This window comes from Sarcophilus harrisii, chromosome 6 (assembly GCF_902635505.1).
Source record: "Sarcophilus harrisii chromosome 6, mSarHar1.11, whole genome shotgun sequence".
In the NCBI taxonomy this organism is placed as follows: domain Eukaryota; kingdom Metazoa; phylum Chordata; class Mammalia; order Dasyuromorphia; family Dasyuridae; genus Sarcophilus; species Sarcophilus harrisii.
The window spans coordinates 157,949,448-157,968,527 of record NC_045431.1 but is presented as its reverse complement, the minus strand read 5'-3'; the positions used below and the strand labels follow the sequence as shown (position 1 = coordinate 157,968,527).

The 19,080-nt window shown below is 37.5% G+C and overlaps 1 protein-coding gene across 1 annotated transcript in view; it reads right to left on the bottom strand.

The window, feature by feature from the left end:
* Positions 1-301: 301 nt before the first annotated feature.
* The window catches only part of LOC100926423 (vesicle-associated membrane protein 7-like), a 52,380-nt gene continuing 33,601 nt past the window's right edge, over positions 302-19,080 (bottom strand). The window contains 3 exon segments of the mRNA XM_023505724.2: positions 302-374; positions 12,666-12,699; positions 12,702-12,775. Of these exon segments, the coding sequence (XP_023361492.1) occupies positions 302-374; positions 12,666-12,699; positions 12,702-12,775 (181 nt within the window).

The following is a 19,080-nucleotide window of genomic DNA, read 5'->3' as shown; positions in this document are numbered from 1 at the left end:
TGGAAATGGGACTAGAAAAATGGAGGAGGTGCAAAGATACTTTTAAGATGGTAGAGGAAGCAGGTGGTTAGGGAGCATCATTCAAAGCTATCACCTTTCTCATAGGCTCCATAACATGTTACATTAAAATAGCAACAGTAGAAAAGGATGCTCTAAATCACTTGGCTACAAAACTCTCTAATTGTATTTTTAGCAATTTATTTGAGGTGTTACTTGAAAGGTATATTTTTAAAGGTTTAAATTGGAATAACATTTGTACTTAAAAGAATGATGATGATTATTATGAAAATGGAACATATAATTATGATGATTTTGTAGTTTCTCCACCACATCTTCTTAGAAGTCTTTGTTGTTGTTTTTTGGAATGCTTTAGTCTGAAATGAAAATCATACAGAGTTAGTATTTTTCTAGTAACTTCCCTTCTATAAAACACTATCAAAGTGATATTATATGAAATAGTGAATATAATTCAAACTTGGTCTTAATAGATAAATCATACTTTCACAGTTGAATGGATTTGAGATCTCATTGGCATAGGTAGTAGTAGTCCCATTTACTGGTACATCTATTCCCTCTCATCTTATGTGACTCTTCTCCAAATCTTTCCATGGATGATATCCTAAAACTATGCTAAAATGTTATACCATATGCTCAATATGTGCAATATGCTAAAAGTCATCTTCTGATTCCTTTAATAAGCTATGATTATTTTTTTTTTTTATTTAATAGCCTTTAATTTACAGGATATATACATGGGTAACTTTACAGCATTAACAATTGCCAAACCTCTTGTTCCAATTTTTCACCTCTTACCCCCCCCCACCCCCTCCCCTAAATGGCAGGATGACCAGTAGATGTTAAATATATTAAAATATAACTTAGATACACAATAAGTATACATGACCAAAACATTATTTTGCTATACAAAAAGAATCAGACTCTGAATTATTGTACAATTAGATAAGCTATGATTATTAATGCAACATTGAAGTTTGCATGAATTGCATGAAGCCAGGACTTGGCACAAAGGGTGTACTTTTGTGCTTTTTCACTCACTCATTCATTTATTCATTCAATTGTTATCCTTGTCTCTTGCTATCCTTTTTCATTCACATATATTCTCTGATATCTCTTTTAGGTCACCTTCGGACACAAAGGTTGCATTGGTAATCTCTTGTTTGCACATACCTTTGTATAACTTTTCACATATTCCTAGACAAAAGAAAATGCTTTTAAAAATGGACCGAGCAATGGCTAGTAGCCTTTTCAAAGTTTTGTGGTGGAGTCAAGATGGCAGAGAAGAGCTAGTAACCCAGATAAACCCTATCAATATTCCTCTCCAAACAACTTCATTTATTTATTTATTTATTTTTTTCCAAACAACTTTAAAATAATGCCTCAAATTAAATTTTGAAGAGGTGGAGTCAACAAAAGGATAGGATGAGGTTTTCCAGCCTAAGACAATTTAGAAAACCAGCTGGGAAAGTCTGTGATCAAAGATGGGGTCTGGCTCAGAGCACTCCAGAGACAGCCCTGTGGCAATGGCTGTGACAGTGGCAGCATCATCACTGGGGGCTCTGAGCCCAGAGGGCAAGGAGATTGGACAAGCAGTCAGACTACAGAGGACCCTTTGTCGGCACTGGGTACAGCTGGTGTTGATTAGCATGCTGCTATTATGGGTTGCAGTTCCAGATTAGATAGGAATACTTCTGGATGGTCAAGGGGACAGGGAACCTGGTTACAATTCCAAGAAAGAGGGCAATACTGGCAGTTGTGACTGGGAGATTGGAGGACCTGGCTACATACAGTTCTGGACCAAAAGGAGCACTAGCCCTTGTGAATGCAGAGAAGCAGTGACCCTTCTTGAGATGGCACCTTTTCCATGATCACACTACTTTGATAGTACCAAAAAACTTGTGATCTTCAAAACTAGATCTGAAAAAAAAAAAAAGACTGAAGCTTGGAACAGTGCCTCTCCACTCCAAGGTGAACAAAGTCTAACTAAGATAAAGCATAAAGTCAAGAAATAGACTAGAAAAATGAGCCAACAAGAAAAAAGGACCTGACCATAAAAAGTACTAGTATGGCAAAGAAGACCAAGACACAAATTCAAAAGAATGTGAAAATCAGTACATTCCAAGCCTCAGAAAGAAAAATGCAAATTGGACACAAGCCCAAAAAGAATTCCTGAAAGAGGTAAAGGAAGATTAGAATGATAGCGGAAACATTGGGAAAACAAATGAGAATGTAAGAAAATTATAAAAACAGAATTAACAGCTTGGTAAAATAGGCCCTCAAAAATACTGAAGTTAAACATCTTTAAAAAACAGAATTAGTCAAATGGTAAAAGAGGCACAAAAATTCACTGGAGAAAATCATTCCTGAAAAAGTAGAATTGGCAAGTAGAAACTAATGACTCCACAAGACACCAAAACAATAAAACAAAATCAAAAGCATGAAAATAAATAGAAGAAAATGTAAAATATCTCTATAGGAAAACAACTGATTTGGAAAACAGACCAAGAGATAATTTAAGAATTACTAGACTACCTGAAAGCCATGATCAAAGGAAGATCCTAGATATCATAAATATTCAATAAATATTTATTAAGTACTTAGTATGTGATAAGTACTATGCTAAGCACTGAAGATACAAAGAACAGCAAAAAGAAAGGCAGTTCTTGCCTGTACAGAACTCACACTCTTACAGGGAAAAAAATATGCAAATGACTATTGACACAATATAGTTCTTGTAAAGAAAGGGGGTCTTGGAGGGGACTGTGGTGGAAGAATCAAGAAGAGGGGTGGGCTGGGAAAAGACAAAGTTGAAGCCAATCAAAGATGAAAACTGACCCCAAGTCATGTTAGGTGGAGAGGTGGGTGGGTCATACCCAATGGGACCTGAGAGGGATGTAGATGCTGCATGCTATTGGGACATCCCTTCTTGGTGCTGTGAATCTATTTATATATGGACAGGAACTGAGCACTCTAAGAATGGAGAAAGAAGATAGATTATCTTCTTCACTGGAGCTCAGAGGCAAATCCTTTTTCATTTTCTTCTTCTTCTTCTTTTTTTTTTTAATACAAAATCATTTGAGTTAGAAGAGACCTCTATTTAATAGATAAAGATGTCAAAATTCAAGAAGTTAAGTGACTTGCTCAGGATCATGTATAGAATATAGATAGCCAAGCTAGGATTTGAACATTTGTACTAAATATGCTTCATGGGGTAGCTAGATGGTACAGTGAAGAGAGCATTGGCCTTAAAGTCAAGAAGACTTGAGTTCAAATTTGGGGCAAGTTACTTAACCCCAATTGCTTTACCCCCCAAAATGTATGTCCAAATTTTAAATGGAATTTATTCCTTGCAAGTGAGAAGATATGAATACCCTTGGAGGAAAATTAGGAATTCAAATGTCTAGGTGTTCTGGGGTGGGGGCAAAACAAGAGCCAATTAGCATCAAGGTATGTGGGTGGATCCCACTAGGTTCCCCGGACTTTGTTCTTTCCTGAATTTTCCTATATCACTGATGAATCCTGTTTAGTTTCTTCTTTCTCTTTTATACACTTAAATGGGGACTTCTCCCCAAACCTTGTACTTCCACTTTTTATTCTCTTTTTTTTCTATACTCCTCCCTCTCTTGTTGATTTCTCATGTCTTTAATTATCTCTTCTATTCAGATAAACACCAAATCATTATCTCTGGCCTGGACCTCTCCTCTGATAAGACTTTATGATGTAAGTATTGGTGAACAGCACAAATGACCTTCCAACTGCATTACCACACCCTCCAAGAATACTGCAATAGGTCTTCTTGCCTCCTCTTGGTTGCCCTGGTCCATCTGCCACAATGCTGACAAATGAATCTGGTCATGTCACTTCTACATTCATAACTCTGCAATGGTTCAGGGTGACCTTTGGCTGGCATTCAAAGGCCTCCACAATCTGGGGCCATCTTTCTAGCTCTTTCTCCTCCTGACCCCCAATATGTACCCTAAGCTTTAATAATCCCAGATGATATTCCCCAGACACAACAGAAACTTTTCCATCTCTGCGCTCTGGCTCCTGCTGCCCCCAGAAACTAGGACATTATCTCATCTTTTCCCTGTTGATTTGTACCTATACTATAAAGTCCACCTGTACCTGGTCTTACGTAAATATCTCTGCACAGAGGAAAATCACATTCTTAGCCTAACTAAAAAGTCACTGGGGGAAAAAAAGCTGCCTCTTTACAAAATATCTTTAAGTTAGCTTACCAAGAAACATTCAGGAGGTATCTGAATATAGTAACAAAATAGACCTTTTTTTTTTTTTTTTTTTTTTTTTTTTTTTTTTTTCTGTTTTTAAGAGGCAATTAGGGTAAATCACTTACCTAAAGTCACAAAACTAGTATGTATTAAGTGTCTGAGGTCACAGTTGAGCTCAGGTTCTCCTGATTCCAAGGCCGCTGCTCTATCCACTGTGCAACCTAGCTGCCCCATAAAACAGACTTTACAGAAATAAAAGGAATACCTAAATGGGGAGATATCAGTTGCTCTCAGTCTGGCCATTATGATGCAATTAGAATGACAGTATTAGTAAAGTTAATTTATAGATTTAGCACCATATCAATCAAATGACTAAAGAGTTATAAAACTAGACAAAATGATAGCAAAATCTTGCAGAATAAAAGGTCATGAAATTTCAATTGATAAAATAAAAATAAGTAAAAAGGGATGCAGCAGTACTAGATCTTAAATTATACAAAACAGAATTGTCAAAATTATTCTGATTAAAAAATAAATACTGATTAATGGAACAGATTTGGCAAAGAATTAATCAAAAATACTATAGTATGTAAGTGTGGTGTTCAGTAATACCAAGAACAGCAACTATTGGGTTAATGACTACCTGTTTGAGAAAAACAATGGGAGAAAATTAGAAAGCAGTCTAGCAGAAATTAGGTTTGCACCAATATCTCAAACCATATTCCAAAATAAACTCCAAGGAAATAAGACCTAAGTATAAAAGATCTCATCATAAATTAGAGAAGAAAGGAAGGAGAGATCTATTAAAACCATGACAATGAGAGAAGTTCTTGATCATAAAGATTATCAGAGAGGATTAAACTGGACAATTTCTAAAGATTTTTTTTGTTATTCCATAATTGTCAAACACCAATTGATAAGAACATTTTCGTATGCTTATGTAGCACCCACATCTCAGGTGATCATGAGTGGTTCCCTGAAGACTTTCCTTTTGATACTGCATGCTGAATACATACACCATAATAAATATGATTACAGAATGGCTTAGAGACCCTTGAACCCATAATGTTGTATGCCTGTGAAGAAATCTGTAAAGAAGTGAAGAAAGAGAGTGAAAGAAGAGGCAAAGATATGAACTTTTTAAAAAATGAGATTTTAGTTAATTTACTTCAATGAATGAAAATATTTTTTCTTTCTCTTCCTCTAACTTGCTCCACCCCATTCTTCCCCTTTCCTCCCTTTCCTCCCCATCCCTAGTGCACTTAAATGTGGACTTCCATGACAACTTTGTAATTCACTCTAACCTCTCCTTTTTATATTCTTCCCTCTTTGGTGATTTCTCATCTTCAGTTATCTTTAGTAAAAAATCTAAACAAAACTCTTGTAACACATACGTGTAATCAATCAAAATGTATTCTCACATTGGACATGTTCCAAAAGCATGTGTTTCAATCTGTAATCTAAGTGTATAACATCTGTCAGGGGGGCAGATAGCAAGGACACAGACTTTGAAGGTCAGAAAAAAAATGGTTGTTGATAACTTGGGATTTTTTCTTTGGGGAATTTTTCATGTCCTTTAATCAGTCATTTATTAGTAAATTTTTCTTGTTTTAATATATTTGAATCTATTCCATGTATATTTTAGGCATCAGATTGCTTTCCTTACCTGCACTTGATTTTGTCTGTGCAGTTTTTCAATCTTATGTAATCAAATTGTCCTTTTCATTATCTGTGATTCTCTCTATCCCATATTTGAGTAAGAATTCTTTCTCTGGTTGTAGTTGCAAAAGTTATCTCCTTTCCTGTTCTTTTAGTTGCTTTAAGATGTGATTTTTTTTTTTTTATTAGCACTCAAGCAGAACAAATACGGGAAAAATGGCCATTGTTGAACAAGTATGTAAATTGTGAATTTTGTGAAATACCATTGTGAATACATGAAGAGACTGCTATAAAATTTAATTGAAGGAAGAGTATGTACAAAAAGGGTGGGAAAAAATCTTGGACATTCTTAGTATCCCAACACGATGATCAAGAGAAAAATCAATGAATACCAGTTTATGTGACTACTCTCTCTTCTACATAAAATCTTTGTAAAAGTCATTATATGCAAATTCAGGGCATTCTCAATGAGGATATTAGTAAGGAACAAGAAGATTTTTGCAAATAGTAGTGAATTATATCTTTAAAATCTCACAATCAGGGGACACCTAGGTGGTGCACTGGATAGAGCACCAGCCCTCAAGTCAGGAGGACCTGAGTTCAAATATGACCTCAGATGCTTAATATTTCCTAGTTGTGTGACCCTGGGAAAGTCACTTAACCCCAATTGCCTGAGAGAAAAAAATTTCATATTTAACTGAAAAATGAAGAGAATGGAAGATTTCATTGCTTATATTCTTTGTTGATTGCTAAGAAAAATCTATTTGACAAAAGAAAACACCAAATCATAAATTCATTTACAACAACATGACCCCTACCCATAAGAGTAAAATCATTCAGGATTTCTTGGAAGATGTAATAACAGAAATGACCTTGGTCAGTGACCCTCAGATAATAAGCTTTGTACACATGAAGCCTAAGATAATATGCTTACCAAAAATATTTGGTGGAGGAGATCCCCAAGTCTAGGTAGTGCAGGGATTCCCTGTGGATAGCAATAATCTCTAGATGTTCCCATTTAGAGATGAAATTACATTTAGTATACTAAGTCTCAAGATCTTGCAGTACCTCCTAGAAGACATCTGTAATAACTCACAGAAATTTGGCTTGTCCATCCATGCAATAAAGACCAAATGGATGAAGAATGTCTGTTAGAGCTAGATGGTACAGTGATGAATTTTGGGGTAAGGAAGATAAATTCAAATCCAGCTTTAGACATGTAGAATGGCCATACTCTGAGGTCCTTAAGGATCTGAAACCAGCATGAAGCTGATGTTGTTGATAGATTACTTCAAGTTGGTATCTTCTTCACTATCTCCAATGTCTTTCATCAGCTATGAAGGACAAAGTGTTAGAGGTAATGTTGAGACTTCATTGGTCTATGGTGTCTCCCGATAGCAATAATTGCAATCTCTCCCTTGGCTTTCAGATAGAGGTCAAGGTTTATAGCAGTATAGTATAATGCCCTTTTACCACCACCTGACACAGATTTAGGTTAAAAAATATTTTAGTTTTAAAAATTTTATTTGCCATACTACATTTATAGTATTGTGGATTTCATGTGTTATAAAAATGAATACTTTCTGAAATGATTTTTTATTGACATGTTAGCACAAAAGATCACAGAATTCTATGAAATTACTATTGAGAAAAAATATATTTCATGCTACTTATTTATTTTGTGTGCTGCATTTTATGGGTTATTTCATGGTGACTATATTAAGAAAAGTACACTTTATCAAAATTTTTTTATAAAGAATTACATCTAGGAAAAAGTGTGTTTTCAGCAATCTCTAGCAAAAGATTATAGTTTTTAGTGGTTGTGGAACTTAAGCCTTTATTACCCATGTGTACTGTATCAACATTTGTGTTTTTCACTTTTGCATCATTTTTAAGGAACATTACTGGGGAAGTTGAGGATTGACTGTACTTATTATCTAGAAGGAAGTACTCTTTTTTTTCAGGGGGAGGGATAGAGGGGGTTCAAAGCAGCTCAAAAGTGATACTGATGTAAAATAAAAGACAAAAGTTTCAATGAATTGTAAAGGGCTGAAACTCTGAGTTGATGCACTGGGGTTGGACAACCGAGCACTTAAGGCTAATTACCAATTGGACAATACTCTATTAGCATATGCTTGGAAAATGGCCCTTTCTACTATTCTGTGCTGGTTCGATCTTTTGGTGTAGACAGAGAATTGTGGGAAGGATTAGGGGGTGGAGTAAGACAAGCCAAGGTCACTTGGACGGTAGATGAAGAGAAGGAAGGACATGGAGATCCTGTGTCCATTCCCTTGACTTCTATCCCTAAAGACCAAGAATAAAGACCAAGGACTTTGGCTTATCCTGATTCTGGCTGATTCTAAGGTATCCAGGGTGCTAACTCGGTCTTCACAGTGAACTATTAAAAATACATAGAAGAGAAGCAAATTCAAAAGGGAATACATACACACAAAGCAGTTTTGTTATCTTGTTAAATTTAATGTATTTTAAATACTCTATAAGTTCACTTTGTCGGATATAATCCTTTCTTTTCTCAGTATATAAAAAGATTTATATTGTTGATGTTAATTAAGTTTATGATACAAAAAAAAATTAAGTTAAAAAAAACCCTTACTCTTAAAACTCTTATTTGGTGAGGGTTCCACCTGCTTTTATTTGTATAACAAACTGTATCAAGTTCGCCTTATTTAAAATCTTGAACTTTTGTCAAATTGTTATATCAATTCAAAGCTAAACCTTGTTAAACATTAAGCATGCTTTTGTTTCACATTTCAACTGTATCTATTCCTTTCAGACAAAAGTTCACTATTATTTGACTGAAATGATTTCTTCCACAACAGGAAGGGAAATGTTAAATATGATTGAAATACTAAATAATTCTGCACGGAAATAAAAGAAAAAGATTTTTAGAGAAAGAGAAATAAGGAATGTACTGGTAACAATTTTTTTTAATGTGTTCAAAAGTAATGCAAAATCTTAATTCTCTCAAAGGAAGAATAAGTTTTGTATCCTTTTGAACTCTGACCTGTCTGATTAATCTTTCAGCGTTAAGTCAGTAAGCATTTATTAAGCTTACTACATTCCAGACAAAGTCTATTTATGATGGTTATATTGTACAGTGATAAGTTAATTAATGAAAGGTTTTGTTTTGGATTGCAACAGATTGGGCAAACTTGTGTGTGTAAATTGACATTTGAAAATAATGGAGAGAAGGCACTTTATTTTGCAGTTTTAATGTAATTCAGCTTCTATGAAGGCTTATCATGGTGATCCTGGGTTCTCAAAAGCATTAGGGTATAAATTCTACTAAACTGGAAAGATGTTAATTAATGGTCTCTGTTATCTGAGAATTCCACAATACCTGTCACACTGATTGCTGCCTATTTATGATGTACCAAGGTATAAAAGACAGGAAGCTAGAAAACAGTGATAATATTTACAAAGCCATGGGCAAGAAATTGAAGACTTTAAGGGTATAAATGGTGTCTTTTTTTTTTTTTTTTTTTTTTAAATCTTTGCTCTTGACAGAATACAGGGACCTTGGAAGGAATGGAGAGGTCTGGGTCATATCCTCCAGCATGGATGTACCTCAAACCTTTGAACTGTTTTTCTTCTTTCAGTACCTCATCAATTCCCAGATATTTCAGTGCAGAGGAATCTTAGATCTATGTATATTTATTCTGACTATCTTTTTTGAGCTCTAGTCAAATCAGATGTCCTAGAGGAATCTCCAGCTCAACATACCAAAAGAGAACTTAACAAATTCATTATTTTCCCCAAATCTACCACTCTTTTGAAGTTTCATGTTCATTTTATTTATTTATTTTGCTGAGGCAATTGGGGTAAGTGACTTGCCTAGGGTCAATGCCAGGAAATATTACGTGTCTGAGGCCAGATTTGAACTCAGGTCCTCCTGACTTCAGGGTTGGTGCTCTATCTACTGTGCCACCCAGCTGCCCTCCTTTCATTTTTATTTTGAAAGTAACACCATCCTTTCAATTTTCAATCTTGGCGTTATCTTGGATTCTGTATTACTTCATGGCACATAGCCATTCAATCATCAAATCTTATTCTTTCTGCTTCCATAATAATATTTCATGTTTTTCTTTTTTTTCTCTTCCTCCTACTCTATTTTAGACCCTTATTACTTCTCACATAGAAATATTAAATAGTTGTTGAAAAGATGAAATCAAGAGGCCTTGGCAATAGATTGTATTATGAGAAGTGAGAAATAGTGAGGAGCTAAGGATGGGTCTTTCCCAATCAAGTCTTTCCCCAATCTAATCCACTTTCATACAATTGCCAAAGTGATTTTCCTAAATCGTAGAAATATTCTATTGGCTTTCCACCTCTCTTTCTGCCTTCTCTTACCAAACCTTCCTCTTTGTCCACATACTATCACATCTGGTCTTTTGACCTCTTAATTCTCTCCTAGTTCACCTCCCCTGCACTAACTTCTCTTTTCCTCATCTTTACTCCTTAACGAACCAGTTCAGGTCTCTACTGGCCTCAGCTTTGGATCACTCCCAGAATTTACTACCTTTGCTCCTCCACATGTGCTGCTGAAAGCAGGTGGAGAAAATCATGCAATTGTTCTAACTGGGTTTACTACAAATTTATATCACACAACCTCAACTGGGCCTTGCTTCCTATTATGTCCCCTTCATCCATATCCAGATCACCCCCACTAATCATAGGTTCCCCCAGGTACTTTCCTGGGCCCTTTTCTGGCCCTAATCTACCTCACTGGTGATTTCATGAATTCCTATGCATTTAATTGTCAGCTCTATGCTGATGATTCTCAAATCTACCTTCCCAGCCCCAATTTCTCTGCTGACCTTTGATCTTGCACCTCAGTGGTCCAGGAGATAACTTAAACTCAGCACATCTAAAGTTGAACTCATTATTTTTTCCCTAAACCCTCCCTATTCCCCAAACTTCTGTATTACTACAGAGGACAATGCCATTCTCCCTGTTCCCCTGATTCTGACCCTCGGAGTCATCCTAGCTCCTATCTCTCACCCCCATGTACAGTTCATTACCAAGGCCTCTTGATTTCACCTTTTCAACATCTTTAACATGCCTCCTTCTCTTCTCTGATATTTCCACCACTCTTGTGTCAACTCCTATTATCCCACACTGGGGCTGTGGGGCTGCCTGCCTCTGGTCTTTTCAGTCCCTAAAGTAATTTTCCTAAAAAATACATTTCTGATCATGTCATTTATCACTCAATAAACTCTAATAGCTCCCCACTGTCTATAAAAGTAAATATAAAATGTATTTTTTGGCATTCAAAGCTCTTTATAACTTACCTCTCTAGTTTTCTTACTCCTTCCTTCCTAACACAGACTCTTCAATCCATTATTACAGGTCTCCTGGCTATTCCACAAAGAAGACACTCTCTCTCAGCTCTGGACATTTTCCCTGGAAGTCTCCTATGCCTGGGACCCTCTCTTTCCTCATCTGGCTTACTTGTTCTTAAATCCCAATCCCATCTTCTATAGGAAGTGTTTCCTATTCCAGCTTAATTCTAGTGCCTTCCCTCTTTTAATTATTTCTTATTGAGTGTGTGTGAGTTACTGAATCTATCAAAATTAGGTACAAGTAAGCCCTTGATCAAGGTGGGAAAAGTGAAGTCCTCAATCTTTGAATGAAAGTAAATGATGTCAAATAAGAAAGATGTCATGACTAGTTGAAGCCCCCTGTGGGGCTCAGATAAACAGAGGCCAAAGGCAAATGGGCCATTGGTGAAGTTGTTGTGGCCTGTCCCTGAGGGGGGAAGGTATGATCTTCTTTCATTTCTCTACCCCTTCATCAGCAGCTTCCCTACTGGTAGAAGGAGCAATGATCCACAACGTTTGCATCATGGGCTGAAGGACATGCCAAGGACAAAGGAGGTACAAGGAAAGGCCACTTCAGTAGTTCATAAGGGCTCTGACCCTTGTTGCCCAGCAAGGAGATTTACACCACAGGGGAGTTTCAAGAGGATTATGGGAAGGGAAGAAAGGCTTTTTATCTTATTAGGAGCTATGTATACACAGACCCTCTAAGCTTGAGCTGTTTTATACCAACTATTCCTTTCTAAAAGCTAATTAACTATCCGGTTAGCCAGTAATTAATGGAGAACATGAGGACTGAAGATTCGTGGACAATAGTACTAGGGAAAAAACCCTGAAACCAGAAGAATACCCCCTAGCAAGTCACTTTTTTGTGTGTAACCTGCCAGTTTGAGTGGAAATTGAGAGAATAAGCCCGGGGAGTGCTTCATGTAATAAGGCAGCACCTTTTATTATTTTTTTTGAATGGAGGAAGTCTATGAAATGAAATTGACAAAGAACACTGAAGAAACCACAGATAATAAGGTGAGAGGGTGTCAAATGCAGGGAAAAATTCAGGGTCAAATTCTCACTGCTAAATGTTACTTAAGAGGCTTGCAAATCACGGTGTCCTCATTCTTATATAATAGGAAAGAACTAGAAAAATATAGAGGTCCACTGATTGAAAAATGGCAAGATGTGGTCCATGAATAGAAAGGAACACTACTGAATGACGAGAAACAATATGAAGACTACAAGGTTATACAGAAACAGGAAAGTGATCTATACAATGAAGCAACTTAAATGGAAGAGCAACAAACGAATGCTATGGAATAGACGTGGCCCCAATGAAGGGAAAAAAAGGAATACTTTCCATTTGCAAAGGTGGGGAAGAATATAGATCTGGGACACTGAAAATACCGTCTATAGAGCACCTTTTTACCCAAGAAACTGGAATATAGTTGAGATGGATACGGAAGAGTAGAATAGAAATCTTCAGTATATTCTGGTTCCAGGAGTGGGGTTAAACCCCTGAGTAAAAAAGACAATTTCCTTCTATCATCAGAGGGAAAGGGAAGAGGTGAAATGTCAGGAGAAGCGGGAAGTGAGTATGTCCATGGAAGGGAGAAGGGAGAGTCTGTAGGAGCTTAGACTAGGTATGACCAGGAGAAAACAAGCCAGGATGGATGACTGGCAACTGAGTGCTACTTGCCCAATGGCCTTTTCTCAGTCCTCATCTTTCTTGATTTCTCTGCAGCCTTTGGACGCCATAGATCATTCTCTTCTTTCCAGGGTTTTGGGACATTGCTCTCTACTGCTTCTCCTACTTCTTTGGCCACTCCTCAGATTGTTTTGCTGAATTAAACGATGGTGTTCCACAGAGATCAGCTCTCCAAGTCCTCTTTTCTCTTCCTTCTATTTCAATAGGTGCTCTCATCAGCTCCCACAGATTCGTTTCTCTCTGCTGATGACTCTCAAATTTACTTATCCAATCCTAAACTTTCTTCTGTCAGTCTTGCATCTTAGATTCAACATGTCCAAAACTAAACTTACTCTTCTTCCCAAACCTCCAAACTTCCCTATTATTGTCAAAGGTACCAATAACCTCTAATCTCCCTGGCTCATAACCCAAGGAGTCATTCTCCACTCTTCACTCTCTCACTGCCACATAATCAATTATTGCCAAATCCAGTCCATTTTGTTTTTGTAATCTTTCTTGAATACTCCTCTTCTATGACACTACTATCACCCTGGTACAGACACTCATCCCCTCCATGCCACCTCCTTATTCAGTAAACTCCAATGACTTCCTATCACCCCTAGGAGCAAATTAAATTTTGGTGTTCAAAGTCTTTCATAATCTACCTCCACCCCTTTCCAGTCTTCTTATACTTCATAGCACATTTTATCCACCACTTCTAGGCTTTCTCATTGGTTCTCCCTCCTCAATCTCCACCTCTTACTTAGTTCCTTGACTTCCTTCAAGTCCCAGTTAAAAATCTTACTTTTTACTGGAAGCCTTTCCCAATCCCTCTTAATTCTAGTACCTTCCCTCTGTTGCTTATTTCCTGTTTATAGCTTCTTTGTAGCTAACTGTTCTCATTTTGTCTCATATTAGATTATGAACCTCTGGAGGCCAGGGACAGTATGGCTTTTCATTGTATCCCTACCTCTTAACATAGTACCTGGTGCAAAGTAGACACTTAGTGTCTCTTGACAGACCAATTGCAACTGTGGCTGCTGGTGTTGCCCTTACCAGAGATTAGAGTTGGGGAAAAAGTAGCTCTGCCTAGATGAGAGAGAGGGAGAGAGAGGAAGAAAGAGAGAGAGAGAGAGAGAGAGAGAGAGAGAGAGACAGAGAATCTCTCTCTCCCTAGACAAAGAGAGAAAGATGGAGAGAGAAAGAGAGAGGAGAGAGCAAGAGGGAGAGAGAGACAGAAAAGGAAAGAGAGATGAAGAGAGAAAGAGTATGTATAGAAGGAACCATAACAATTGGTGCTTTAAAGTCTCAGCAGAAGGGAAGACTCAGAAACTGAATGAGACTTCACTTCAGCTGTGATTGCATTGATATAGTGATAAATATATATATATATATATATATATATATATATATATATATATATATATGTCCTGAGAGAAAAATTACCTCTCCAGCCCTGGGAGGTGCAGGGCCCCCAGCCAGTAAGTGTCAGAGGCTGAGGCTGACCACGGTTCTTTCTGGCTTGCAGCTAGCTCCCTCCCCACCACAGCACACTGAGCAACAAGTGAGCGTCTGACCCCAAGACTACAGGGAAAGTGTTTTGAGTTCTGCAGGGAATGAGAGCCATTGTTCCAGAGAACCGCCAGGAGCCTGCAAAGAAAACAGATCTCTCCTGGGGAGTCAGTCCTTGTGAGTAGAAGGATGGAGCAACAGAGGGTCATTCAAGGAGACTTCTTGCCAGGCTGAGAAGGGCCAATGGCCCAGAGAATCCTGGAGCTAAAGGAAGACAACTCCTTGGGTGAAGCAGTTGGCTATTAATCGGTTCCAGATGGAGGGTCAGGGAATCAATCAAATCTGCTTGACCCTGGAAAGACCTCTATTTGGGCAGAAGAGATGGGCAGTCCCAAGGGGCGACGCTTTCTCTTTCTAATCCTCAAACTGCAGACACATCTAGAGAAAGGAAGGAGTATACAGTGATGCATGAGAACACTGACAGGTGGCTTGGGCCAGCCACAAACTTAGGGGGTCATGGTAGACTTATTAGATAGGCTTATTAGGCCAAGCTGACATCTGACGCTTTAGGAGAAAATGGTGAAGGGGCTCCTCTGTAGTCATATGATATTGAGTGTGCCATGCAGTGCAGTTTGTTTTGTGTATAATTGCAGCCTGTGCTATTACATTTGTCTGCTAGGTAGTCATACTTTTTCAGTATCATTATTACATATGCTAGTGGGCATTAGGGCACTTTGTCTATTTGTCCATATGATCTAGATCTATGGTCACTTGTATGTGATGCTATGCATTCTGTACTGTGTGGAGGTTTGTGTCTTGAATTTCTCACCCCCGAAGATCCTTCTGTCCCTGTAACCTGTTCCTCTGGCTGTTCCCTTTTTTCTGGAACCTTCATATTAAGTTAAGGATCCATTTTCTAGCCAGCCATGTTCACTCCTTCATTTGACTCTGGGTTTTCCTCCTGACTTCTTTCTCTATCATGCTCCCGTTGAGTAATTTTTCTCTGTCTGCTCCTTTTTTCCATCTCCTTTTTATGTGCCATATTAGAATGTAAGTTTTTGAAAGGAGAGACTTTTTTTTGCTTGTATTTGTAACCCAAGCACTTAGCATAGTGCCTAGGACAAAGTCAGTTCATAATAAATGTTTGTTGACTTGACTCCTGTCTTCAGTTTATTACATATTATGATTTCATATAAGCTATTGGAGGTTCCTGATGTTTTACATTCTTGAATGCATTAGTTTTTGCTGTATGAAGTTCTAGTATGAATGGTAGATGTTAGATACTTGCATGCTTATGGTTCTATGTAAATGAATGTCTTGCCAATGTATGTTGGTTTATGTATCAATCTATCAGATCCCAGATTTAGAGCTGTGTGTGATCTTAATACAAGTTTAGTCTGATCCCCTTTTTGTAGGTGAGGAACTGAGGCTCAGAGTTCATGTGGACTGATTTGCCCACAAGTCATATTCAATTGGTATTCTGCATAACTTGCCAGGATTGAAATTTATTCACTGGGAGAATATGTAGGGAGACAGCGGGGTTTTTTGATGGACAAAATGTAGGAACAAAGCAATGAGAGAGTGTCACCACCTTTTATCAGATACATATCTCTTATTTTTCTATGCTTATGCCCCTCCTATGTGATTATGATGCACATTTACTCTCCCTACAGAGATATCCATATTTCCAGCACTGGTTGTATTTTTAATACCATCCTCTCAAGTGTCACAGAGAGAGGGGTTACTATTGGCTTTCCACTGCCATTTCCAGGCTCCTCCTGGATCTTCCACCATCATCACTCAGTAGTCTTTTCTGCACTGAGGTTCATTCAGTATAGGTCTATAGGGTACCAGGACACTTACCCTTCTTCCTCAACAAATTCAGTGAGTGGCTCCCATTCTTTTATTTCTTACCCAATTCTTGCCCTCATACTAAGGGACTTCAAAATACACATTTATGCTCCCTTAGAAATCCTAATTTTTCAGCTTACTTTCCCCCCTATACCTCTAGTCTCCACAGCTACACACAGAGATGGTTATTCCCTTGAAGTTGTCATCCCTCACAAATGTTCCATATTCACGAATACTGAAATACTTTTTTCTGATCATACTCTGGTTGTCAACCTACTTCTCCTTCTGCCTTATAAGTTTTAACCCTGTTCTTCATCCTTACACTGACTTCCAATCCTTCCACCTCTCATTTCTTTTCTAGGAATAATGATTCCTTCATGGTCACTCTGTTCCTTTCTCCTTCTTGACCCCTTTGGTGAACCAGTCCAACTGGTCTCTTGAGTCCTTTGTCCCTTTACCTTATTGAAGATTATGCCTTTCTAAACTCAAACCTTGAGTTAATCCCGTTATCCATTGCCTCCACTAATATTCATGTACTGCTGAATGAAGCTACAGAAAAATCACTAAGCCAGGACTGAGTCTACTATAAGTTTAGATTACATAATCTCAACTGGATCCCCAGTGCAGGAAGATAATCCTTTCAAATTTTCCTAATTCATAGCATTTCTTCTAAATCTTGTCATCCTTTTTCACCCCTTTCAAGACTCCACTTCCCCACTTCCTCAGCTGAGAACTTTGCCTCATATTTCACTTAAAAAATTGAGGAAACTCAAGATGGATTTCCTCATAACACTCAGATGCCTTCTGTCATTGTCTCCTTCACTCTAGTCTCACTTGGAGAAGTGGCCCTTCTCCTTGCCAAACTCTTAATACTCGTTGACTGATTTTCTTTCCCTCAGTTACTAGTTGACACCCTCCCCTCAATTATCTTGTATATTTTGTATGTTTGCTTCCAACTTCTTGTCCACTGCTAATTATCCTGGGAAATAACCAGCATAAAGCCTGCAACACTCTCCAATATGACCAGAATTAAGATGTGATTGGAAAATATTAAAAAAAAATTAGGCAGAATAAAAAAAAAGTCAATATGCTGCCTGCACGAATTCCTAGATATTATCAATCTTCTGTCAACAACAAAAATGAACTGATCCCATCAAGAGAAATAGCATTACAGAAGAGACTTGACTATCTGACTGGCAGCTGAGCCTTCCCTGTGTGCTGCCTCCTCACTAAACTGAGTTCCCATTGACTATCTGACTCATTTGTATTATCGTGGTGCTCAGGTCAGTGCTGTCATACAGGAAGTGCTTAATAAAGGTTTTGATAATTTATTTTGCATATACATACATACACATATATGTATATATATGTATGAGTTGTTGCCTTTCCTTATTAGAATGTAAGAACTGATGAGTAAAGTGAGCAAAACCAGGAGAACATTGTACATAGTAACAAGATTGTGTGATGATCAACTATGATAGACTTAGTTCTTCTCAGCAACACAGTGATCTAAGACAATTTCAATAGACTTGTGATGGAAAATGCTATTTGCATCCAGTGGGAAAAATATGGAGACTGAATGAAGATCAAAGTATACTATTTTCACCTTTTTTTTTTTTTTTTTTTTGCTTTTTACTATGTTTTTCCCCTTTAGTTCTGATTTTTCTTTTACACCATGACTAATGTAGAAATATGCTTAATAAGACTGTACATATATAAATTATATCAGATCATTTGCTATCTTGGGGAAGGAGGTAAGAAAGGAAGAAAGAAATCTTACAAAATCTTACAAAAATAAATGTTGAAAACTATATATATAATTTGAAAAATAAAATGCTATTGAAAAAAAAAAGAAGGTAAAATCCATGTAGGGAAGAACCTTTATCTTGTCCTAGTCATCCCAGTGACTACCATAGTGCCTGGTGCTTAATAAATAAGAGGTAGTGAAGATTATGGAGCAGAAGGAAAGACATGGGCAGATGTATACTGGAGGAATATCAGTATGCCTATTGTGTGCAGGATAAATTAGAGAAGGCTCAAGGGATCCTTATGAGGCAGAATTCAAAGCCTGGTCTTCCTGATTGCAAGGCCAGTATTCTCTAGCACCTTAGTGATTTGCCTGCGAGCAGGGATGCCAATGAGGAAGCTATTGCAGTAGCCCAGGTTAGAGATGGTAAAGGCCCAAGTTAGGGAGGGCTTTGGGAGTGATGAGAGACATAATTTTGGTATTTACCAATGATGACAACATTCCCATCAACAATATAAGAATTCGAAGTGTTATACTCTTTAAGGGTCTACAAGGTCTTTAAGAGTCTTTAAGGATTTTGCAGTGGTATGATCTAGGGGTGGGGTTACCCAATTTCCAGCTGGAAAACTCAGACTGGGGTCTAGACTATGTCATAAACTACTTGGGTAATAAATATTATTCAAGATATTCTAATTAGTCAGCTTGCTCAGGCCTCAGTTTCTTCATCTTTAAAATGGGTTTAATTAAAAAAAATTGGGTTTAATTATCTTTTTTTCCCCTGAGGCAATTGAGATTAAGACTTGCCCAGGGTCACACAGCTAGGAATTGTTAAGTGTCTGAGATTAAATTTGAACTCAGGTCCTCCTGACTTCAGGGCTGATGGTCACCTAGCTATGTCCTGGTTTAGTTATCTTTAAGGTTCCTTCTAGCTCCAAATCTAGAATTCTAAATTATAGCTTTAAATTTTAGAGGGGTGTGTGTAGTAATTTTCCTTCCCTTAATTTTGTTCTATTAAAAATTAATGCTTCTTGGGTAGTCATCAAAATG